This window comes from Eucyclogobius newberryi, unplaced genomic scaffold, assembly GCF_026437365.1.
Source record: "Eucyclogobius newberryi isolate DKJ021-1_F unplaced genomic scaffold, fEucNew1.0.hap1 SCAF_10, whole genome shotgun sequence".
NCBI lineage: Eukaryota > Metazoa > Chordata > Actinopteri > Gobiiformes > Gobiidae > Eucyclogobius > Eucyclogobius newberryi.
The window spans coordinates 19,665,381-19,691,339 of record NW_027315724.1 but is presented as its reverse complement, the minus strand read 5'-3'; the positions used below and the strand labels follow the sequence as shown (position 1 = coordinate 19,691,339).

General features: G+C 43.3%; 1 protein-coding gene and 1 pseudogene across 1 annotated transcript; both read left to right on the top strand.

Moving 5' to 3' along the window:
- Window positions 1-8,280: 8,280 nt before the first annotated feature.
- LOC140376492 (NLR family CARD domain-containing protein 3-like) lies at window positions 8,281-16,908 on the top strand. Its single transcript, XM_072462002.1, has 5 exons — window positions 8,281-8,417; window positions 10,572-10,611; window positions 10,708-10,900; window positions 11,056-12,739; window positions 16,712-16,908. The coding sequence occupies exons 1-5, from the start codon at window positions 8,287-8,289 to the stop codon at window positions 16,881-16,883; spliced, it is 2,220 nt and encodes a 739-aa protein (XP_072318103.1). The 5' UTR covers window positions 8,281-8,286; the 3' UTR covers window positions 16,884-16,908.
- A 3,851-nt stretch (window positions 16,909-20,759) lies between these two features.
- On the top strand, window positions 20,760-23,970 carry LOC140369350 (stonustoxin subunit beta-like; annotated as a pseudogene).
- Window positions 23,971-25,959: the final 1,989 nt, after the last annotated feature.

The following is a 25,959-nucleotide window of genomic DNA, read 5'->3' as shown; positions in this document are numbered from 1 at the left end:
GTAATCCATCTGCTGCTCCCTGTTAAGCATGTGCTCATTAGCATATGGTCATTAATGACTGGTTTGTTTCACACTGACCATGCAGAGGACACTGTAAATTAAACTTTAAACCTCGATTTATGTTTAAAGGAGGATTCTTTTTCTACAGAAACAGCCTCCTTCACTCCTCCTTCACTCCCCTTTCACTTTTATCTTTTCTTCAACTCCAACTCTCCATCTGCTGCTCTCTCTCCTCCTCTAACTCGTACAGAAAGTGCTGCTCTTGTACCAGAACCAAAACACATTAAAGATTTTCTACTTGTATAAAATAAATGTTCAAACTGTACAGAGAGAACATGTTTGACTTTTAACCAAGGTTTTACAATGAAAACCATGTGAAAACCAGGACTAAAGAAGGTCTAAACCAGGACTAAACAAGGACTAAACCAGGACTCTAAATTTCTCTTTCTGTCTTTATTGCAAAACTCTGGTTAAATTCCACAAAAAACATTGTTCTTAATAAGTTTGTATTTATTATCGCTGTTCTTTTAATATTCTGTAATATTAATTTAGCAGCCAAAGACTCAAAGTGATATTTTTGTTTTTGTTGTTAAAAATGGAATGTGTTTTACGATCCTGTTTTTTCTTTAAATAAATTGAATAATGTAAACTTTGGGAAATTGTGTTTTCTTAACGGGAGTGTCTGCAGAGCCGTGAAACTGCCATGAATTTGTGCGCCGCGGCTCCTGAAACTCCGCCACTATTTGACCGCGTTTTAGCGCCGTTTTAGACCGCGCCAGGTTAAGGTTAGGGTTAGGGATAGGGATAGGGTTAGCCATGAGGCTATAACGGGCTATAAAGGGAAATGCCGCGGTCCCTGAAACAGCGCGGCCAATTGACCGCGCCGCGGCTCTCCAGCCACGGCCTTTTTTTACACCGTGCTGCAGTAACAGTTCGTGAACACAAGGTGGCAGTGTTTAGTCAGTTCAAGACGTTTGTGTTTCCTTAAAATGTTCATTATACAATCAATAAAGCTCAAACTGGTGAATTCAATCACAATTCTCAAATGTTAAAGGTGCCACAACATGCTTTTTTCACGTTTCGTAGTCTATCCTAAGTGTATAATTGATAATAATAAGGGTTGTGCAACACCCTTAACATAATAGTTAAGAAATATCACCCAGACCTTGGACCTCCTCACCAACCCGGAAATGCAAACGGCTTGGTTTGCTATTCGCCCCCACCCTTGCAAAGAGCGGTCTGGCTCCCCCGCCCAACCCGTGACGTAGTCTCAGAGCGCATGTGTGCCCCGCCCACCCGTGACGTAGTGTGTTCCCCACAGCTGTCTGCTCCGCGGTGCGAGTGAGTGAGAAACGATAGAACTTCAGATCAATACTACTTTGAGACTAAATAAATCTGGTGTTTATTCTACAGCGTGCGCAGAACAGATATATCTATATATATATATATATATATAAATATATATATATATATAAAAGTCTTATGTCCGTCGCGCTCTTATTTCCTGTTTTTTCGGTATCGGATAGAACTTCTCTCCGTTTATTTTCCCGGTTGCTGCATCAACTGCCACATAAACCTTCACCATTGTGATAATAGTACAGAGTGCGATATCATTAATGACGTTTTGGGCCTCTTTGAGCCGTGTTTCCTCGTAAATCGAAGCAGAAAAACTCCGGGGCTTGTAGGGAGACACAAGTCTGGAGCAGCGCGGAGCCGGTGGGAAGGGGGCGGCAGGCGGTAGGCGGGAGGGGGAGAGGGGGGAGGGTGAGGGGGGATGGTGACGCGTGCCTGTGGTTATGACGCGGTCTTGCCCCACCGCCCATCAGTTTGGAGATTCGCGGAAAGGAGGTAGTCTGTAATATAGCTAAAAACTGCGGGAATCAATCCAAAGAACACTCTGGGTACATATATGAAGCACAAATAGCAATGTAAGAAGGTTAAAAGCTCTGAAAAGTCGATTTTGCATGTTATGGGACCTTTAAGAAAGGTGTTCCTCAAGGGTCTGTCCTTGGACCACTTTTATTTATGATTCAAATAAACTCAGTTGGACATAATCTAAAACAGCAGCATCTACCATCTTGCAATATCTGTAAATAAGAGAGTTCTATTTTGTGTTTATTCTGTTTACCTGTTTAGTATTACCTAGTCTTGTGCTAGCTATTTTCACTTTATTTTATTTTATTCTATTATCATTTTTTAATTATTATTATCTTATTTTTATCTTTATCTTTTTATTTTTTATTTATCTATTTTATTTTATTTCCCCCCCTCCATTCCCTATTAAGATAGGTGAGGAGTTTTTGTTAATAAGAGTTTTTTGTTTTGTTCATAAGAGTTCTATTAAGAGTGTGTTTTTTAAACTTCCTATAATCTGTCCTTTCCTCCTGTTTCTACTGCGTTGTAACAACAAAATTTCCCCTTGTGTGGATATTAAAGGTTTATCTTAATCTTACTTCAGAATCAGAATAAGGTTTATTGCCATTTGTCGATAAACAAAAATTCACAGACATAGGAACTTGTCCTGGTGATTTAGTGCAACACAAACAACAAAACATTGAACAATGAATACTGAACGGCATGATCTGTACAAAATAAAATATAAAGTTATGTAGTAGTGCAATAGGAAGTGACAGTGAAGTGAGTGAAGGTGCTAAGACAGTATTCATGAGTCCAACGTCAGAGGGAAAGAAACTGTTGTTGCGACGGTAGGTTCTGGTCCGAATGGACTGTAGCCTCCTGCCTGAGGGGAGTGGCCTCCTGCCTGAGGGGAGTGGCCTCCTGCCTGAGGGGAGTGGCCTCCTGCCTGAGGGGAGTGGCTCAAATAGTCCATGTCCAGGGTGAGAAGGGTCGGCTGTGATCCGACCTGCACGTCTCATGGAGACGTCCAGGTCCTGCAGAGATGGGAGTTCACGGCCGATCACCTTCTCAGCAGAGCGCACAATACGCTCTAGTCTCTGTTTGTCCCTGGCTGTGGCCAGACGGTGATGGAGGAGGTGATGGAGGAGGTGAGGATGGACTCAATGATGGCCGTGTAGAACTGCACCATCATCTCCGCTGTCAGCTTGTCTTTCCTCAGCCACCGCAGGAAGTAGATCCTCTACTGGACCTTCTTGATGAGGGAGCTGATGGTGGGCCCCCACTTGAGGTCCTGGTGATGGTGGGCTCCCACTTGAGGTCCCGGGTGATGATGGTGTCGAGAAAGCGGAGTTCACAGTGGAGATGGGGGAGTCTGAGATGGTGAGGGGGGGCTGGGGGGCTGTGACTCTTGAAGTCCACAATCATCTCCACTGTCTTCTGGGCGTTGAACTCCAGGTTGTTCCCGCTGCACCAGGACACCAGCCCATCCACCTCCTCCTGGAGACAGACTCATCCCCGTCCGAGATGAGCCCGATGAGGGTGGTGTCGTCCGCAAACTGAATTGTTTTTATGGAGTTGTGGCTGGAGGTGCAACAGTTTGTGTACAGGGAGAAGAGCAGGGGAGAAAGTACACAGCCCTGTGGAACTCCTGTGCTGATAGTCCGTGTGTCTGAGACATTCTTTCCCAGCTGCACGCACTGCCTCTGGACCATCAGGAAGTCAGTGCTCCCCCTGCAGGTGGAGTCAGTGCTCCCCCTGCAGGTGCAGTCAGTGCTCCCCCCGCAGGTGGAGTCAGTGCTCCCCCCGCAGGTGGAGTCAGTGCTCCCCCCGCAGGTGGAGTCAATGCTCCCCCCGCAGGTGGAGTCAGTGCTGCAGGTGCAGTCAGTGCTCCCCCCGCAGGTGGAGTCAGTGCTCCCCCTGCAGGTGGAGTCAGGCACGTTGAGCTGGGAGAGCTTGGGTGAGCAGAGAGCAGCTGCCACTGCATCATCATAAAATCAAGCCGTTTTCACTCATGGATCTATTAAAATATGAGCTTCACCTTAAAGTCCAGCTCGTGGTCTAAAGCTGCTGCTTCTTCACTTCTTTTCTTTCACAGAGACCAGACTCACTGGTCAGGACTGTCAGTTCTGCTCTGGACGGCTGCTTCAAGATGAGAAAAATAATCATTAGAACATCGATATATAATGTTGTAAAAACTGGAATATGTTATTGACACATTTACATTTCACTTTGTAACACAAAAGTTCCTCTTTTCACATTCATTTTTAAAGCTAGAACCAAAAGTTGTTTACTTATGCATAAGTTTAAACCTTAGAAGTTAGAACATAAGTGACATGTTTTCTAAATCTCTACATATTCCATGTAAGTAAATCCATGACATTCATATAGAAAACAAGCTTGTGCTTTGCTGTTTAAACACTTCATTATTACATTGTAATAAAACCTCAAATGTCGTCTTATCAGCCCCTGTGAGACACAACTGTCCTTTGATGACCTTTACATTTATATATGTAAGATATCACCCATTTTAGCAGGTTATATTTGAATTATTGGTAGTTTTTGATTGCACATGATACAAACATCACTTTATTTCCCCTTTTTTCTCTAGTTTCCTTTGGTCTGTGCTTAACCTTTTGTCTCTTATAACATTTGAGAAATAATGAGTTATTTATTTGCAGAAGTCATGAGCCATCACGACGTGTCGTTACAATGCAGGGCTCAGATTAAGGATTTTCACTTGTATAGCGGTGCTGCTAAACAATCCGTTAATTTTTCCAAATTTGTATAGCAATTTAATAATTGCATAGCAAAACACGAAAGTGACTAACAATCCACAATTTAACAATTTCCATTGATATAACACGATTATTTATTTAAAATGTATTTGTAAATATTCTATTTTAAAAAAAACTGTGAACAAATTAACTTTTAAACACTTTTTAAACATTAAAAAAAAAAAAAAAACAGATAAGTTGCAAATGAAATTAGTTGTTGAACAAATTTATCAACACAAAGTCATAAGGCCTTATTTACAACTTTCTTCCATATCATCATCAATCAGATGACTATTTGCAGGAGTCTCATTTACATATTAATTGTCTTTACACTCACAAAAAATATGTATTAAGCTTCTGATGGAAAAATAAAGGTTGCTGTGGTTTCCATCATGGTGTATTTTATGTGTTATTCAAATTGTACCACTCTATTTGAAGTTCCATTCCATTTTTCGTTTTGCTATTTGTTGATGGTCCCTAAGCACTCTCGTCTCAGCTCCGGCTGCACATTTGATGACGGTCCCTAAGCACTCTCGTCTCGGCTCCGGCTGCACATTTGATGACTGTCCCTAAGCACTCTCGTCTCGGCTCCGGCTGTACATTTGATGACGGTCCCTAAGCACTCGTCTCGGCTCCGGCTGCACATTTGATGACGGTCCCTAAGCACTTGTTTCTGCTCCGGCTGCACATTCGGAGCAGTGTAATTCGCTGTGCCCAAAAAACGCATCTGATTGTTAAAAACGAGGTTGTGTCACTTGGCAGTGTAAATATGAATATTTTGGCATGTGAATGATCTGCAAAGACTTTTGCGTTTAGGAACTATTGACCTCGGAAGTCAAACTTTACCGCACGTGGCTCCTCCCACTTTCAGACTCGTGGTCTGAGGCAGCAGCGGGACTCGTCATGACAACACAGCGTCCTACATGTGTCATGTTGTTATTGATGATTGATTGACGAGTGATCAGTACTTTTAGGCGCTTTGTTTATACAATTGAACACACATTTTTGTATCGCAAAAGCTGCGATACAAACACACTTTTTATGACGAATGCATCGCATTTGAGAGAAATTGCGTCGCATTTTGCAATGCGATACCGCTTATTCTGAACCCTGCAATGCATCTTTTTGTAGGTAAACGTTTGCTTGTGTTAGCCTGTGTTCGCCCGTGTTGGCCCGTGTTGGCCCGCGTTCGCTCGCGTTAGCCTGTGTTAGCCTGTGTTAGCCCGTGTTAGCCCGTGTTAGCCTGTGTTAGCCTGTGTTCGCTCGTGTTCGCTCGTGTTCGCTTGTGTTAACTGTGTAATCGTTGATTTACACTTCATATTGAACGATGTGTGAATCGTGAGGAATGACATACAAACACAACTTACGTGTATTGTTGTCTCGTCGTGTCACTTTCTTCTGCTTGTGTTTAGTTTCCATCACATGTTCCACACGTTAAATTCCTTCTACAGTGAACCCTTTCACTGCTCGTTTATCGCGGGGGTTACGTTCCAAAACGAACCTGCAATAGGCGAAATCCGCGAAGTAGAAACCTTTATTTTTTTACAGTTATTATACAATGAAATACTCCATAAAACATTGAAGCTCACGCGCTCCGCTCTCACCGGCGTGTCCCGCAGCACACATGCGCGCTCTCACCGGCCTCGCAAACTTGAATTTGGCAAGCGGTTTTACGTACGTGTACATATTAATCCATGACGTTATTGACACACAGGTAGAGAAGACGCGGAGAGACTGTTTAGCCAATCAGAATGCAGAACACAATGCATGATGAAAATCCGCGAAGCAGCGAGACCGCGAAAAGTGAACCGCGTTATAGCGAGGGATCACTGTATTTTATTTTTAGACTAAAAAGAATTTAGCATTTTTGGTCATTTTAGAGGCCGAACTCTTGAAATGGTCCGACCAAAAGGCTGCATTCTGCGAAGTGGCCACTACTCAAGCTGGAGCCAGAGGCAGAGCTCTCTGAGCACACTGAGGACCACTGTGAGCAGCATGTGCCCCCTGTGGCCACACACCAGTATCACACCTGTTCAAAACCTGCATCAGAGCAAGTTACATTAAAAGACGAAAATTGCAGCAGCAATTGTCATTAGTTTACTTTTATTACAAGCATTTTGGCCCACTTAAAATACAAAACTCATGTTGTTCATGAGCTGTATAGTGTTATATACAGATTCCTGCTTTGGCCTGGCTGTGGAACAGATGAGACATAAACACAGTTCAGACATAACATTTTGTTCACATTAAAACATCCATGTGCTGCAGCTTGTGATAACCTGTAACTCTTTGTCTGTAAAATATCAAATTACACAGTTTTTTTTATTAGCATTTCTTCTACCCATAAATGATCTAGTAGTAACAGCATGAAATGATTAATATCCATAAATACAAATCTTCATAAATGTCACTAGAATATGCAACCATTTTGACTTTAATTTTACATTTTTTTTCTCGTCTTGTTTCTCACTTCTCTAATGGTTGGACACTTTGTCCAGGTTGATGGAAGCCATCAAAACTGGTCCGCGCTGCGCTGCGGGACTAATTTCACCGTGAATATGATTCTGAATGTAATAAAACACACAGCGTTTTGAAACTAAAAATCGACGTGTCCCCTGGACAGTGCTTGTACTGTTCACAAGAGTCTTCTATAGTGTGTCAAACACTTATGCTTCCTGTTAGATTGGCCCCCAGTGAACTCTTGTGGTGAATTTTATTTTCTGCGCTCCAGAAGTAGTAGTGCGCAATTGGAATTCGCAATTGCGCACTACCCGTGCACTTAGCGACCGGTGGACTCACACCATGGCTGTGGTGACGGAAAACGTCTATCAACCCGATCAGGAGTTTTCCGTTTTCCGTCATTGACTGTTGAAGCCTGACCCCTGGTGTTCACTCCGACTCAAAAAATGGCAAAATTTTGATCTTTTTTTTTTTGCCTTCAAAGTAAAAAAAATAAGAATTTGCCTACCGTCCGAGCCACTTGAAAAATGTTGACTCGGGTTACAGCAAACAGACAATTTATGTGGGGTAGCCTCAGAGAAATATTTTTTTTATGTTTATTGTTTATCTCTATTTGGACGTTTGCACTTACAGGAGGAATAATGACTTTTGTGACTTTTGCCTTGGATAAACTATAATTATATAGTTTGTGACTGTCTTTTGGGCGATCTGTTCTCGTCTTTGGACTTTGAGAAGTTTGAGGTCGACGCTGCTGTGGAACATCTACACTTTCACCTCTATTAAAAAAAAAAATTTAACCCCCGAAATCACAACAGCAATGAATGAACATTGTTCCCTATACGGTATCTCCCCCCTGGGATGGTAAATAAGTTGGGAAGTATGGAGAACCAGTTTTACAGGAGGAGAACCGGTTCTCCTCCTGAAGAACCGTTCATATGGAGTAGAGACAGCTTCTCCAGGAGAGGATCATCTGGATCCTGGTCACTGATGTGCCTGTCCCACTCCCGGCCGGAAGTGGGAGAAAAAAAAGAAAAGGCAATAAACAGATTGCTTTTTATGGATCTTTTAGGACTTTTAGCTCAGAGCGACTGTAGTCTAATCCAGACGTTACAAATGCAAGATTTAAACTGGGGAACTGAGCATCTCTGGATGTTCTGTTCAAATGAACTCTTCTTCTGATTCCAGCTTCTACAACATGGACCCAGCTGGACCTGGACCCAGACCTGGACCCAGACTTGGATCTCTTTTCAGCTCTCTGTCTCTGAAAAGTGACCGCTCCAAAGCTCTTCCTATAGAGTTTAGAGGAGCTCCTCCTGAAGACCAGAGGTAAGACCTGCTTCATCCAGAGCTCTGGACATGTTCTCAGGACAGCGCCACCTGCTACTCATCCTTCATCAGTGCAAACAGTGATCCTGTGTTTGAATGGAGCTGCTGCTCTCAGTGTGAGACAGATGAGTTCAGGAGGGACAGGATCACAGGGTCTTCTACAGAGAATCATCTGTTCTGAACCAGGACTGAACACATCACAGTCAAACAACTGGACCACTGTATGTTATGGATTTGGATTTATCATTCACATTGTTTTTCAGCTGCATTTGACCAAAGAAAGACACACTGTAAGAAAAAGTGGTGTTTCTATACGGTAAAGAGCTGAATGTAGAATGCAGTAAATCTGCAGTAAACTTACAGTGATGAGAGAACTGCTTCTCACTGATGCATGTGCACAGTATCTTACATTAAGAGTTGTATTTTTACCACCCGCTACTGCTGGATTTATACTGGTGAAGGCTATTGTGCTTTTCAAAATAAAACTCATGCACAGTAGCTTAGAAAGTGATTATTTGATTTAAAATGCAAATCCAACGTTTGTACAATACACATCACAACAGTCAAACTATTTAATTCTAAAACATTGTTCACATTTTAAAACACACTCATTAAAAGACTCAAGATAGACAGTTAATATAATCCTCTGACAACTCAACTTCAGCTCACATATGTATTATTATTGTATACTAAAACCCTGTGATACAGTCGTGTGTTACTTAAGTTAGAGTGAAGATGAGGAAAGATGAGCTGAGCATTAACCACCGCAGCAGTTCTCTGGAAATGAACAGAATCAATAACACATTTTCATCTTTTGACCAGTTTGACCAACTAACTACTTTGACTAACAACTAATATTGTTGCAAGCTCAAAGAATCTGGAACACATGGACTTTTAACATATTCAAATGAGAAGTAGGTCCATGCATTTATTTGAAGTAGGCTGGACTATTGTAAGGGCCTGTTCACATGTCTCACACTGTCCTCCATCAGACCAGTTCTCCCAGTGTCAAGTCCACTTAAGGGAGTTCCAAGCTGCTGGAGCAGCTTAAGAAAAGGCTCTCTTTCCCCAGTCGGTCTCACCACAGCATAATGACCCTCTGCTCTCTGCACCATGGCACACAAGTAGGAGGAGGCACATTTACATAGAACTTTATTCACTAATACCGTCCACTGTGTGAAGCTCCTGTACCAAAGAAGGTCCTCCAGCCTCAGGCACACAGTTCACAGAGGAGTTTTAGCCGGCCACAGCCTGTTGTGACTCTCAAAGCACAGGAACATACAGTATCCAACCATTTCAGACATTTTGCAGATGCATTTATGTAAAGAAAAAGGCCATAATCCAACAGAGACATAAAAGTGTCCGAGACCAGATGTTCACAAGCTCCAAGGGTAAAATAGGCTTTATTACAATAAAAGAGCCCAAGTTTGAGTCACTCTGGCTTCCATATTCTCCTTCATAGAATAATCACATTGTTTTACTGGTCACAAAGTTGAGGTCCAAAGTATTTGATGGACCTGCTGACTTCTCTGAGCCCGTCAGAGCTGTCTCTTAGTGGATCCAGAGTTTGAACCAAACATGTTGAAGCTTCACTTTGTTTCCATCAATCACAAATGTGGAACTCTTCTCATGAAAATCTGTGACTTGAAATAAGGCCTGATATTTTTAAATCTAAATTAAAAACTCGTCTTTTTGATACTTGTTGTTTGTGCTTGTTTTCTGTGTAAAACACTTTGAGTTGTCTTTGTGCATGAAAGGTGCTCTACAAATACATTTGACTTGACTCAGATGCTGGTGGAAAAGCCCAGGGCCAGTAGTGCCAGGGCCAGTAGTGCCAGGGCCAGTAGTGCCAGGGCCAGTAGTGCCAGGGCCAGTAGTGCCAGTCTCCTGTCTGTCTGTCAGGCTCATGTCAACACGTTTCACTCTCTCATGAGAAACCTGATGTATAAATTCATGTGTGGCCTAAATGATCTCTGAACTCTCTGGTGGCGATGCTGGTGAGTCCCAGGTTTAGTGCTGTTCAGTATCACTGCTCTTTATCAAACACTGAGCTGTCTTTTAGAACCCTTTTATTGTTGTCTCCTGTCTTATTGTGTTCTTTTATGGACCATGAGTCTGAAACAAAGAAATTATGATGATTTTATTGTTTGACAGGGAGCCAGGCCCAACGGAGCAGCTGGACGCCATCTTCAGGGTGAGTAGCCCACGACCGCAGCATGTGTGGGGTTCTCTGGGGCGCTCCTCAGGTTCTCTCTGTGACTCAAACTCTTCTCTTATTGTTCTGTTCCAGCGTCTGGAGGAGGACGTCCTGACTTTTGTCAAAGAGCAGCTGCAGAGGCTCCACAGGCTCCTGGCCTCAGATTACCCAGAATGCTCTGAGAGTGAGGGGGAGGAGCCGAGCAGCAGAGAGGCGGTTCTGAACATCACCCTGGACTTCCTGAGGAGGATGGACCAGGAGCAGCTGGCCCAGCGCCTGCAGGACAGTAAGAACTCTGTTACTGTCCATCTGAGAAACAGCTCTAGGCTCTGATCTGTTTAACTTTACAATTAAAAGTATTTCATTTGACATTTTAGTGAAGAAGAAGTTTTCACAAATCAGAAGGAGCTTGAGTTGACAGTTGTTTGTGTCTTTATTCAGAAAACACTGGAGTTTATCGAGATAAACTGAAGTCTGATCTGCAGCAGAAGTTCAGCCGTGTGTTTGAGGGCGTGGCTAAAGCAGGAGACTCCGCCCCCCTGACACAGATCTACACAGAGCTCTACATCACAGAAACCATCACATGTGAAGACATCTTTAAAACCCGCCCACATTCACCAGAGCCAATCAGAGCGGTGTTGACAAAGGGCGTGGCCGGCGTGGGGAAAACAGAGCTGACTCAGAAGTTCAGTCTGGACTGGGCTGAAGGCAGGGCCCACCAGGAGCTCACGCTGCTGTTCCCGTTCTCTTTCAGAGAGCTCAATGTGTTCAGAGACACTCAGTTCAGCCTGGTGGAGCTGCTGCACCACTTCTTCAGTCCATCCAAAGCTCTCTGCAGCTTTGACCAGCTCCAGGTGCTCTTCATCCTTGACGGTCTGGACGAGTGCAGACTTTCTCTGGACTTCAGCCGAACCCGGGTCCTGAGCGACCCCACAGAGTCCGTCTCAGTGGACGTGCTGCTGGTGAACCTCATCAGGGGGTGCCTGCTTCCCTCCGCTCGCCTATGGATAACCACACGCCCCGCGGCAGCCAATCAGATCCCTGCTGAGTGCATCTCCATGGTGACAGAGGTGCGAGGGTTCGCCGACCCGCAGAAGGAGGAGTACTTCAGGAAGAGGTTCAGAGACGTGGCCACAGCCGTCATCTCCCACATCAAGAGCACCCGCAGCCTCCACATCATGTGCCACATCCCAGTCTTCTGCTGGATCCTCTCCACAGTTATACAGAAGCTTCTGGAACAAACAGAGAGACCAGAGCTGCCCCGGACTCTCACACAGATGTACGTCCACTTCCTGGTGGTGCAGGCCAAAGTCCAGAACATCAAGTATCACCAGGGATTAGGGGCAGACCTTCACTGGACTCCAGAGACCAGGAAGATGGTGCAGTCTCTGGGAAAACTGGCCTTTGAGCAGCTGCAGAAAGGAAACCTGATCTTCTATGAGGGTGACCTGAGCGAGTGTGGGCTGGACGCTGCATCGGTCTCAGTGTACTCTGGAGTGTTCACACAGGTCTTTAGAGAGGAGCCAGGCCTGTACCAGGACAAGGTCTACTGCTTCATCCATCTGAGTGTGCAGGAGTTTCTGGCTGCTCTTCACGTCCATCAGACCTTCTTCAGCTCTGGACAGAACCTGTTCAAACCACACTCCTCTGAGAGTCTTGACCCTGACGCAGCCTTCTACTCCTCTGCTGTGGACCAGGCCTTACAGAGTCCAAACGGACACCTGGACCTGTTCCTGCGCTTCCTCCTGGGCCTGTCTCTGTCGACCAATCAGAGCCTGATGCAGGGTCTGCTGACTCAGACAGGAAGTTGCTCAGGGACCAATCAGGAGACAGTAAACCACATCCAAGAGAAGCTGAATGAAAAGGGTCTGTCTGCAGAGAGAAGTCTAAACCTGCTCCACTGTCTGAACGGGCTGAACGACCTCAGTCTGATGAAGGAGACACAGAAGTACATGAGATTAGGACATTGCTCCTTGTTAAGCTCTCCTGCTCAGTGGTCAGCCATGTCCTTCATATTACTGTCCTCAGACTCAGACCTGGAGGAGTTTGACCTGAGGAAATATGGGGCCTCAGAGACAGCTCTCCTGGGTCTGCTCCCGGTGATCAAAGCCTCCACCAAAGTCCTGTGAGTCTAGACTGTATTTAAAGTGCATATGACAGGTTAGATTATACTTTTCACTAAAACATAGTGAACATGATTATATTTAAGATCTAGGTCTATTTTTCCCCAGTTTGACCATGTGTGTTTATGATGTTACTTCCTGGTTGGACATTAGCAGCAGATGTGACATATGTAGAGATAATTCCACAACTGTTGCCTAGCAACTATAATGTTAACAAGGGCCAAAATCCAATAGTTATGATTTGACAAATAATAACACCTGATAACACCTTCAATTTGTTAAATGAGTGTTTAAACTGTCATTTAAGTGAAAGGTGAAACAATTTGAAAAGTAGTGTCCAGCGCTGGTCACTAGACCACAATTCATTGCAAGAGTGTGAAAAACCACAGCAACAGGTCTTTACCTGGACACAACACGACTGAATGAAGCAAAAGAGCCGTTTAAACAAAGCACTGTCCAGCCCAGATTATTATTATAAATAAAGCCTTAGCTGTAAAGTCACTAACGTTAGCCGCTTACCTTAGCTTGAGTTGTTTAATGTGAGATTCATGACTTGTGTGGTGATCATTAGTCCAGAACTATGTGTGAGTCAGATGCATTTGACCAATATTTATGACACAAATACATTTTATCTAAGTTTTACAGACTTTTGGACACAGCCAGTTACTTTTAAATTGTCCCTTCATTTTGGATGGAAAGTCGCTTATTGATGACATCACAGAGGGATTCTGTTTTAGAACTCAGCTCTACTTCCTGGTTCTTCAACCCATTTAAGAAGGAATACCCTTGTCGGTGTAATCCCTCATTCGTCCAGGCGTGTTCCATAGTAGAAAAAGCGTTATACAAAGGAATACCCTTGTATAACGCAAGTAGATCTGGCCAGTCCAGGACTGATTTATGGTTTACTTCTTCTGTTTCTCTCCAGTTCATTTCAGAAATAGGTCACAGTTATGCTTCATTAACAGATCACAAGTTAATAACTATTCAATTAAAAGTGATCAAATGTGTGGATATTAGAAGTATAAAGATGGGGGGGCTGCGGAGTCATTTGTAATTGTGCTTTCAAGTCCTCGTTGGCCGTTAGGCAAGGCAAGGCAAGTTTATTTGTAGAGCACATTTCATACACAAGGCAATTCAAAGTGCTTCACACAGCAGGAAAAATGCATTAAAATCACAAAGAAATTACAGAAACAGAAATACAATAAAATTAACTAAATTAAAAATTATCAATCCAACTGATTGTTTAAACTAATAAAATCACAAACAAAAGAGAAGAGTGCAAAGAAAAAAATCCTTTCAGTCATATGCGCAGCTAAACAAAACTGTTTTTATCTTAGATTTGAACATTGTCAGAGGAGAAGCCTGTCTCACATCTTCAGGAAGACTGTTCCAGATTTTAGCTGCATAAAACTCAAACGCAGATTCCCCATGTTTTGTCCTGACTCTGGGCACCAGCAGGAGGCCGGTCCCTGAGGTCCTCAGAGTCCGAGATGGTTCATATGGCACTAACATATCCAAGATGTACTTTGGTGCTAGGCCATGGAGAGACTTGTACACAAGCAGAGCTGCTTTAAAGTCTATTCTCTGAGCCACAGGAGCCAGTGCAGAGACCTGAGAACAGGACTAATGTGATCATACTTCCTGGTTCTAGTCAGGACCCGAGCAGCAGCGTTCTGGATGTACTGCAGCTGTTTTACAGCTCGTTTGGAGAGACCAGTGAGCAGGCCGTTACAGTAGTCTAATCTACTGGAGACAAACGCATGGATAAGTCTCTCTAAATCTGGTTTTGACACTATATTTTTGATTTTGGCAATGTTTTTTAGATGGTAAAAAGCTGCTGATGTTATTGATTTGACGTGGCTATTAAAGTTCAAGTCTGAGTCCATTATTACCCCCAGATTTCTAATTTGGTTTGTAGGTTTTAGAGCGAGACTCTGGAGGTGACCGCTAACACTTTCTCTTTGTTTCTGTGGGCCAAAAACGATTATTTCAGTCTTGTCTGAGTTCAGCTGGAGAAAATTGTTTTGCATCCACAAACTGATCTGTTGGATGCAGTGACAGAGTGAATCCACTGGTCCATATTCACCTGCCGACAGTGAAACATAGATCTGAGTGTCGTCTGCATAATTGTGATAGGACACATTTTCACTGCGTATCAACTGACCCAACGGCAGCATGTAGAGGTTGAACAGAAGGGGACCCAGGACTGACCCTTGGGGCACTCCACAGGTCAAGGTCATGTGGTCTGAGACACAGCTACCAATTTCAACAAAGTACTTCCTGTCTTCCAGATAGGACCTTAACCAGTTTAGGGCAGTGCCAGTGATGCCCACCCAGTCCTCTAGTCTCTGTAAGAGGATCCCATGATCGACAGTGTCAAAAGCAGCACTCAGATCCAACAGAATTAAGACTGAGGCTTTGCCCGTGTCAGTGTTCAGGCGGATGTCATTTGTCACCTTGACAAGAGCAGTCTCAGTGCTGTGATGAGGTCTAAAACCTGACTGATAAACATCAAATGAGTTGTTTATTAAGAGGAAATCTGTGAGCTGTTGGTAAACAACCTTTTCAAGGACTTTGCCCCAAAATGGCAGATTAGAGATGGGCCGGTAATGACTCAGTACTGACTCATCAATGATGACTCATCAAGACTGCTCTTCTTTAGGAGAGGCTTTATGACCGCAGTTTTCAAAGACATTGGGAATGTTCCAGATTGAAGCGACATGTTAACTATGTGAGTGAATGGTGCTAACAAACTGTTCAGCACAGACTTTAGAAATCTGGTGGGTAACACATCAAGGCAGCATGTAGATGAACTCAGACTGGTGATGATCTCATGGACAGTTTTGTCAGTTACTGGTGCAAAGTGAGTTAGCTCTAAGTGTCTTGGTGGTTTTAGGGTAATTTTTTGCATTGTGGGATTTATAGCATTTTTAATGCCCTGAACTTTGTCATTAAAGAATAATGCAAACTCATTACACTTGGATGTGGAAATGAGTTCTAACGGCAGCTGAGCTGGAGGGTTTGTTAATCTGTTTACTGTGGCAAACAGGACACGCGAGTTGTTACTGCAGCTTCCAATAATTTCAGAGAAATATCTTTCCCTAGTTCTACATAAGATTAGGTTGTACATGTTCAGCTTCTCTTTGTAAATCTCTTTTTGAACCTGGAGCTTTGACTTGCGCCATTTCCGTTCGGCTCTGCGGCACTCCCTTTTCTGTGCCCTGACCGAATCATCATTTCTCCACGGCGCCTTCTGCTTATTTTTAACCATTTTAGCCTTTATAGGGGCAATGGTGTCCAGAACGTTCAAAACACTAGATGTAACAGAGTTCAACAAATCATTTACATTAGAACATGAGACATTTTCAAAGTTTATCATTTCCATAAACAGTGCATCTGTGCCATCACTTATGTGTCTCCTCTGAACAACTGCAGGACCAACCGGAGGTTTGGGAGAAACAGACAGGTCAAAGAAGACACAGAAATGATCAGACAGAGCAACATCGATCACATTAACATTTGAAATATTTACCCCTTTTGTAATTATGAGATCTAGAGTGTGTCCTTTGCTGTGGGTGGGGCCTCTCACATGCTGAGTAAGACTGAAGGTTTCAAGGACAGCATCAAGTTCTTTAGCGTTTCTGTCACAAATATTATCAACATGCACATTGAAATCACCTGTAATGACCAAACCATCAAAGTCTGTGCATACGACTGAAAGCATCTCAGTAAAATCATCAATAAAACTTTGGCAGTGCTGGGGAGGCTTGTATAAAACAATGAAGAGAATGGATGGAGACCGTTTTAGCTCCATTTTAAAGTAGTAGTGTTAGTATCCAGGTCTTAATATATTCAGATACTATTGATTAAAAAACAACAACTATGTGTCATGGTTCTAGTCCCTCTCTGTCCTCAGACTGTATTTAAACTCTTGTGTCGTGGTTCTAGTCTCTGATGTCCCTCTCTGTCTTCAGTCTTCCTGCCTGTGGCCTGTCCCCTCACAGCTGTGGTCCTCTGGCCTCAGTCCTCAGCTCCTCCAGTCTCACACACCTCGATTTGAGTAACAACAACCTCCAGGACTCAGGAGTGGAGCTGCTGTGTTCTGGACTGAAGAGCGCCCCCTGCAGACTGGAGACTCTCAGATGAGACACTCCCATGATGCACTCTGCCCTTTGTGGCCACATGAGTGTAACGCTGCCCCTTGTGTCCACACGAGTGTAACGCTGCCCCTTGTGTCCGCACGAGTGTAACGCTGCCCCTTGTGTCCACAGGAGTGTAACGCTGCCCCTTGTGTCCACAGGAGTGTAACGCTGCCCCTTGTGTCCACACAAGTGTAGCGCTGCCCCTTGTGTCCACTTAAGTGTAATGCTGCCCCTTGTGTCCACACGAGTGTAACGCTGCCCCTTGTGTCCAGACGAGTGTAACGCTGCCCCTTGTGTCCACACGAGTGTAATGCTGCCCCTTGTGTCCACAAGAGTGTAACGCTGCCCCTTGTGTCCGCACGAGTGTAACGCTGCCCCTTGTGTCCGCACGAGTGTAACGCTGCCCCTTGTGTCCGCACAAGTGTAACGCTGCCCCTTGTGTCCACACGAGTGTAACGCTGCCCCTTGTGTCCGCACGAGTGTAATGCTGACCCTTGTGTCCACAAGAGTGTAACGCTGCCCCTTGTGTCCGCACGAGTGTAACGCTGCCCCTTGTGTCCGCACAAGTGTAACGCTGCCCCTTGTGTCCACATGAGTGTAACGCTGACCCTTGTGTCCACATGAGTGTAATGCTGACCCTTGTGTCCACAAGAGTGTAACGCTGCCCCTTGTGTCCACACAAGTGTAACACTGCCCCTTGTGTCCACAAGAGTGTAACGCTGCCCCTTGTGTCCACACAAGTGTAACGCTGACCCTTGTGTCCACATGAGTGTAACGCTGACCCTTGTGTCCACATGAGTGTAACGCTGCCCCTTGTGTCCACACGAGTGTAACGCTGCCCCTTGTGTCCAGACGAGTGTAACGCTGCCCCTTGTGTCCACACGAGTGTAATGCTGCCCCTTGTGTCCACAAGAGTGTAACGCTGCCCCTTGTGTCCGCACGAGTGTAACGCTGCCCCTTGTGTCCGCACGAGTGTAACGCTGCCCCTTGTGTCCGCACGAGTGTAACGCTGCCCCTTGTGTCCACACGAGTGTAACGCTGCCCCTTGTGTCCGCACGAGTGTAATGCTGACCCTTGTGTCCACAAGAGTGTAACGCTGCCCCTTGTGTCCGCACGAGTGTAACGCTGCCCCTTGTGTCCGCACAAGTGTAACGCTGCCCCTTGTGTCCACATGAGTGTAACGCTGACCCTTGTGTCCACATGAGTGTAATGCTGACCCTTGTGTCCACAAGAGTGTAACGCTGCCCCTTGTGTCCACACAAGTGTAACACTGCCCCTTGTGTCCACAAGAGTGTAACGCTGCCCCTTGTGTCCACACAAGTGTAACGCTGACCCTTGTGTCCACATGAGTGTAACGCTGACCCTTGTGTCCACATGAGTGTAACGCTGACCCTTGTGTCCACATGAGTGTAACGCTGCCACTGCCCCTTGTGTCCACACAAGTGTAGCACTGCCCCTTGTGTCCACACGAGTGTAACGCTGCCCCTTGTGTCCAGACGAGTGTAACGCTGCCCCTTGTGTCCACACGAGTGTAATGCTGACCCTTGTGTCCACAAGAGTGTAACGCTGCCCCTTGTGTCCACATGAGTGTAATGCTGTCCCTTGTGTCCACATGAGTGTAATGCTGCCCCTTGTGTCCACATGAGTGTAATGCTGCCCCTTGTGTCCACATGAGTGTAATGCTGCCCCTTGTGTCCACAAGAGTGTAATGCTGCCCCTTGTGTCCACAAGAGTGTAACGCTGCCCCTTATGTCCACACGGGTGTAACACTGCCGCTGTCCCTTGTGTCCACATGAGTGTAATACTGTCCCTTGTGTCTACATGAGGGTAAGGCTGTCCCTTGTGTCCACATGAGTGTAATACTGTCCCTTGTGTCTACATGAGGGTAAGGCTGTCCCTTGTGTCCACAAGAGTGTAATGCTGCCCCTTGTGTCCACATGAGTGTAACGCTGTCCCTTGTGTCCACATGAGTGTAACGCTGTCCCTTGTGTCCACATGAGTGTAACGCTGCCCCTTGTGTCCACAAGAGTGTAATGCTGCCCCTTGTGTCCACATGAGTGTAACGCTGTCCCTTGTGTCCACATGAGTGTAACGCTGCCCCTTGTGTCCACAAGAGTGTAACGCTGTCCCTTGTGTCCACAAGAGTGTAATGCTGCCCCTTGTGTCCACAAGAATGTAATGCTGCCCCTTGTGTCCACAAGAGTGTAATGCTGCCCCTTGTGTCCACAAGAGTGTAATGCTGCCCCTTGTGTCCACAAGAGTGTAATGCTGCCCCTTGTGTCCACAAGAGTGTAACGCTGCCCCTTGTGTCCACATGAGTGTAATGCTGCCCCTTGTGTCCACAAGAGTGTAATGCTGCCCCTTGTGTCCACAAGAGTGTAACGCTGCCCCTTGTGTCCACAAGAGTGTAACGCTGCCCCTTGTGTCCACATGAGTGTAATGCTGCCCCTTGTGTCCACAAGAGTGTAACGCTGCCCCTTGTGTCCACATGAGTGTAATGCTGCCCCTTGTGTCCACATGAGTGTAATGCTGCCCCTTGTGTCCACAAGAGTGTAATGCTGCCCCTTGTGTCCACAAGAGTGTAACGCTGCCCCTTGTGTCCACATGAGTGTAATGCTGCCCCTTGTGTCCACAAGAGTGTAATGCTGCCCCTTGTGTCCACAAGAGTGTAACGCTGCCCTGCCTCTGTATTTCATTCAGTTCATGAAACATGAAGAATATGTGACTTTATCAGACTTCAAGTCTTCACAGTTAAAGAGGAAACATCTGAGAGACAGATTTGAGCTGAAAAAGACTCAAGACAAGTGTTTGTCTTTGTTTATATGATTTATTACAGTTTAAAATGAAATGCAGTTAAAGACATTGATGAAATTAAAGAGATAAATTCAAGAGCTTCAATGAAAAACTAAATCTCACAGAAGATGAAAAAAGACTTGTTTGTAGTGAACATTTGGATAATGTGTTTATAAATTTATCTAAATGAGCTTTCATAAGATCCAGAGCCAAATGAAGTTGTTGATGTTTTTTTATCTTAGAAAAGAGAAATATAACATTGGAGGTTACACCACATGAAACCTCAACAAAATCTCTAATTATGTCACTTTATTTGAATGTAATCTATGATTAAAAAAAATTGTATGGATTATATTACACAATTCACAAATAAAGTTTCAGATACGTATAAAGACAGCTGCTAAAAAGACTTGACACAGATAGAATTAGATCAGGAGTTCAAATCAATGAAAGCAGGAAAGTCCCAGGGAATGATGGAGGAACAGATGAATTTGATGTTTGTTTTTGGGACGTAATGAAAGAAAAGCTTTTAACACGTCACTGGAAATGAAATGACAGTAAGAATGAAACAAGGTCTTATAACACTTCTCCCCAAACCAGGCAAAGATCATTCCATCATTGAAACTGGAGACAATCTCCTTAAATACAGACTACGAGCTGCTGGTCAAATACTGTCAATACGACTGAAGAAATACTGAGAAATCATGTGTGAAAATCCAGATGTCTTCATGGATAAACCGTCACATTAGTTTAAATATTAGATTCATTTTGGATCCACTCGAATCCTCTGAACAGAAACAATCTGATGCTCTGCTTTTATTTTGACATTTTTTTCTATTGAACATTCTTATGTTCTCAAGATATTTGGTTTTGGAGGAAAAATTATCCAAAATGTCTTTGCTTTACAAAGGAATCACAAGCTCTGTGTTTGATCCAAATGTGTCTAAAGTTTTCCCGAGTTAAGAGTGTGAGACAAGGATGCACAATTAGTGCATTTCTCTTTTGGATTGCAGCTCCACTTTTGTTTGTGCATATTTCAAAAAGTCATGGCATTGAAGGTTTGAATATTTTGAACAGACAAATCAAAATGACTGGACTTGCAGACGACACAGGTTCAAAGCTCTACAGGCGACACTAGAACTTTCTGAGGCCTCTGGTTTCAAAGTGAAATGTGTTTGTATGAAAAAGATGAGAAAACCTGCTGTAATCGTCCAATCAAGGACAGTGTGAAATACTTGGGCCTCCAAATCTCCAAAGACATAAGTCAAAGACAGAAACTTGACTTTCTACCAAAAAGTCCAAATACTAAGTCCATTCTGAACATGTCTATCTCTGGTCGTGTACTATTCATGAAAGCAGAAGGTTTTTCCACATCTGTGTCTCTCACTCTATCTTTGTATGTTCATGATTCTGTTGTAAAAGTATCAATGATGCTTTTGTCAACTTTGTGTGGAAAAATAGACTGTCTCAAAAAAGAAGTCGTCTGTGCAGAAGAAACGAGGGTTTGACACTTTTCTGACTTCAATACCACATTTAAGGTCAAATAGTTCAAACATTTAGAGAAAAAAAGTATTACTATTTTTCTTCATATCAGAAGTTTAAAGTTGTTGATGAGCTGCAATTATACAATCTCAATACTATCTCAAAACGACCAATGAAAGTTTGAAATGAGATAATGTGAAGATATTATAACATGCACAGAAACAACACATCTATGAACCTTATTGCAAATCTAATTCAAATCACTTGGAAAGTTTGATACCCATAAAAGCAACATTTTCAAAATCACTCCAGGATCAATATTTCAGGGTCTCTGGAAGGACGTTCCAGAAGGCCCTGTCTCCCATGGTGGAGAGCTTGGCTCTGAACTTATGTCACACTTTATGTCATTTATACGACCCATTTGTGACGAGACTGAACATTGATGTTTCTTATAATAAAAAAGAAAGATTTAGCTTTAATTTAGCCTTTTTCCCCAAAACTTTGATTTCAATATTCAAAGTGACAATAAAAATGTATTTAGAATGAACAATCCAAGCAGCTTCAGAACTATAGAAAATAATCATAAAATATAGCCGCAAGCGGCAATGGTCGGCCCTCGCCACGCCGCCACTGCCACACCACCAATTGTCCTTTTATTACACCTACTGCTGAATCCGTGACGCTGTCACATCTTCTCCCCTTTTTGTTACCATTCAAAAAACTATTTTATTTTGAATTCTTGGCAAAATGTGCGGCTTTAGCAAACAAAGACCGTGACTCTTTAAATAAAAATTTGGAGAACCTTTGATGGTCCACCCCTAAAATTTGATGGTCCACACCTGAAATATGGTGGGACTCATGTCTCACCAAATTTCAGGTTAATAGGGCTAACACTCTTGGAGGAGTTTGTGAAAGTGTCATGTTCAAATTTCCGTGATCTTGCGATTTCCCCATTGGAATAACATGGGAGGTTTCTGTCATCGCTGACATTGGTCCCATTGACTTTTTGGATCAGGATGCCAAAGTGGAATTTTGTGTCAAATTTCATAAAATTTAAAAAAACTAAACCTTTTACTTTCCATGTAAAATTTTATTTCACTCTATCGCACCAAATGAATTTGTTTCACTTCAAGTAGGTTCAGGTCAAAGGGTTAAACAGTTGATTCAAATGTGACGCATTTCTGACTTTGTATGCACAATCAGAAGCAACTTTAAAATTTGGGAATTTTCTGAAATTCTAGCTATTGTTTGCGGCTTCGCCGCACGGAGACCGAGAAAGATATCAAAGTAATTTGAATAACTTTTGATGTCCCACTCCCCAACACAATTTTTACCAAATTTCAGCTGTTTCGGGCAAACGCCCTGGGAGGAGTTTGTAAAAGTATGACATATGGAAAAACTCCCGAGTCATGCTTAGCAAATTTTTATCCAATATGGCCGACGTTTGGTTGTTACCATCTATCTCTGCACCAAATTTCATGATTCTACAATCAAATTTTTTGGAGATAGCGCTTTCCTACCTCATGGTGTGGGTCCCTGGTCACTGACGGGTACTTTCGTTAATTTTGAGTAGGTTCTGCCCACTTTGTGTTTTTGGCCCTTTATACAGTAATAATGTTAAATTTTTGCATTACATGTTTATATGCACGGAACATGCAAGAGATGGAACGTATTTGTGAGCTACTTAGCGCAAACGAGTGCTTTACATGGGGATGCATCCCCATGTAAAGCACTCGTTTAGTGTGCACTTTTGCACGGGCTTCGCCCGTTTACAACAGTAATGTTCCATTTTCCTACTACTAATTAGTATTCACGGGGCGTGCGTGAGTGAAGGAGTGCGTTAGTGAGTGTTTGGAAGATTTCGTGCTTCGCACGGCCTTATGGAACTAATAGGCCTCTCTCCAGCTTGTGGCGCTCGGGCCTAAAAACATAAAACAACATTCATACAAGAGACATTCATTCAGGTCAATATTTTCTCTTAAATCTTTAGGCTCCATTACAATAGTTTTTCATAAATGTATAAAAAATACTTTTATGAATCTATAAAGCTTTTATGAAGCTTTTACTTTAATGAATCTACATTTGTGTTTATGAAACCTGAATATTCCACATGTCTTCAACATTTTTGTAATAAAATGTACAAATGTAATAGTTTTATAACTGATGCAGGTCAAATATTATAAACCAACTCTCTAAATGATGTAAACAATCATACAAATGTCATGTGTTTGTGTCCTCAGATTCCTATGAGTTCTCTCTGGATCCAAACACAACTCACAGAAAACTCAAACTGTCTGAGGACAAACGGACAGTTACCATGACGACAGAGGAGCAGCAGTGTCCAGATCATGAGGACAGATTTACAGACTGGCCTCAGGTCCTGAGCTGCACTGGCCTGAGGGGGCGCTGTTACTGGGAGGTGGACTGGAGCGGGAGGGGCTTTGATGTCGCAGTGAGTTACAGAGGAATCAGACGGAAAGGAAAGAGAGAAGAGAGTGGTTTTGGACTCAATGACCAGTCCTGGAGTCTGATGATCTGTGAAGGACGTTACTCTTTCTATCACAACAACACACATCTCCTCCTCCTTCTCCTCCTTCTCAGGTCGAGTGTCTGTGCTCCTGGACTCTGAGGCTGGATCTCTGTCCTTCTATCAGGTCCTCTCTGATGGAGAACTGCTCCACCTCCACACCTTCAGCTCCTTCTTCACTGAGCTTCTGTTTCCTGGGTTCAGACTGCGGGATGAAGGTGACTCTGTGTCTGTGGTGGATCTGAGGAGAGCGCCCCCTGGAAGACCTCTGTGACACGTTTACATCATCAGTATTTCAGCTTCTCTTTATTCTTCATAAAGATCTTGAGTCTGTGCTGTGGACGTTCTAAATGCAGCAGGAGGAACACGAGAGCCACACAAATGAAGTATAATGTATAATAAAGAAACACAAACACTGGATAAAATAAACACAAAAGAAAGTCCAAAATAAAAGTCCAGTGTCGGTCATCTTTGACCATTTTCAAATCGAGTCTGAAAACCTGAGGCCGGTCCAAGTCCTGTCCCTGAACCAGAAGAGGAGCGCGTAAAATCTAAACAAAACTCTGCCTTGTTCTTTTAAGTCTCAGTTGTGAAGTTGAAGGAGTAAAAGTCTAAATCTTTTGACTTTTCTGCAGCTCAAGTGTAAAATATATATATATATATATATATATATATATATATATATATATATATGTTCCTTTACCGTTAGTCGTGAAAGAGTGGAAAAGCAGAATCAAATCAATCACACAAACAGGACATAAAGAGGACAAGATGTAACTTTTTAAAATTCTCTTGAGAATAATCAGAACTAGAATAAGACCGGAATGTCTCATAAAGAATTGTTTTGTGTTGAAAGTCTTAGTCTGTCGTCTAAAGCTGTGGTTCTCAAACGTTTCACACCAAAGAATAGGATTTGTCTTTGTGAGGTCTAAATCCGGTCTACAACACGACTGTTTCAGGGCTAAACTGGGGCTGAACCAGGTCTGAAGAATAAACCTTTGCCACAGTCATTTTCACTAAGAAATCACTCAAGGAAGATCAAAAATGTGGGAGAAAATGTACTAAAAAAGACAAAAACACAAGAAGTGAAGCGTTGTCCGCGCACTTCAGTTTGAGCAACGCTGGTCTAAAGCCTTGACCAGAAAAAAAGAACATTTTAATCATAATTCTAGGATTAAATCTGTATCGAGAATTGTGTATATTCCTTATTATCAAAATCAAGTCAATCTTTTAATGTTTTTGGTGTATGTTTTTTACACAATTAAACTGTACTTTTCTAAAAAGGTTTTATTCTTCAACATAATTCACTTCATTTTCAAAAGTTTGAGCGTTTGGCACGTGTAAGATCTGACTATGACTCAACAGTTAGAAAATAAAGCTTGAATTTTATCTAGACACTATTTAATGGGATTTACTTTAAATAATCACATACATTAAATAAGAAAATGTTCAGATCTTAAATATTTCATGCTCCACTTTGAATTGATTAAAGCCAAAGTTAAACCAGAGCATAAAAAACATGATTCTAAGATGACTCTTTTTGCTTCTACAGTCCACCAAAGTCAATGAAAGACCTTCTGCATTATTCCTGCATTTCACCACTACAAGGCGCTATTGCAGCTAACTGACCACAACTACACAAATGAAAGAGGGTTGAGCTTATCCAGAACTTCCTCTCTCCTCCTTCATCTGCGTTACACAGCGCGCACTTCGGCACTTTCCGGCGGGATTGACTCTCACTATCTCTGAGATCGAGCGGTAGAACCATGGATGTATTGGGCACCCCTGTTCTACAGCAACAGTGTTAAAACCTCTGAACTCAGTTTATCACTCAGCTCTAAGGTCCAGCTCTAAGGTCCAGCTCTAAGGTTCATCCCTAAGGTTCATCTCTAAGGTCCAGCTCTAAGGTTCATCCCTAAGGTTCATCTCTAAGGTCCAGCTCTAAGGTTCAGCGCTAAGGTTTATCTCTAAGGTCCAGCTCTAAGGTTTATCTCTAAGGTTCAGCTCTAAGGTTCATCTCTAAAGTCCAGCTCTAAGGCTCAGCGCTAAGGTTTATCTCTAAGGTTCATCTCTAAGGTTCATTACAGGAGAAGGAAACTCACCACTGTCAGTTCTAGTCTGAAGTAGAATGTGATCATTGGAGGAGACCAGCTCATTGGGAGTTTCTCCGCTGAACTCTGGAGGATTTAATGGTTTCGTATGATGTGATGTCCCTGTTCACCTTCATCCCGACCTCTGAGGCAGTGGCAGCAGTGTAGTGACCTGCAGATGACCTGTG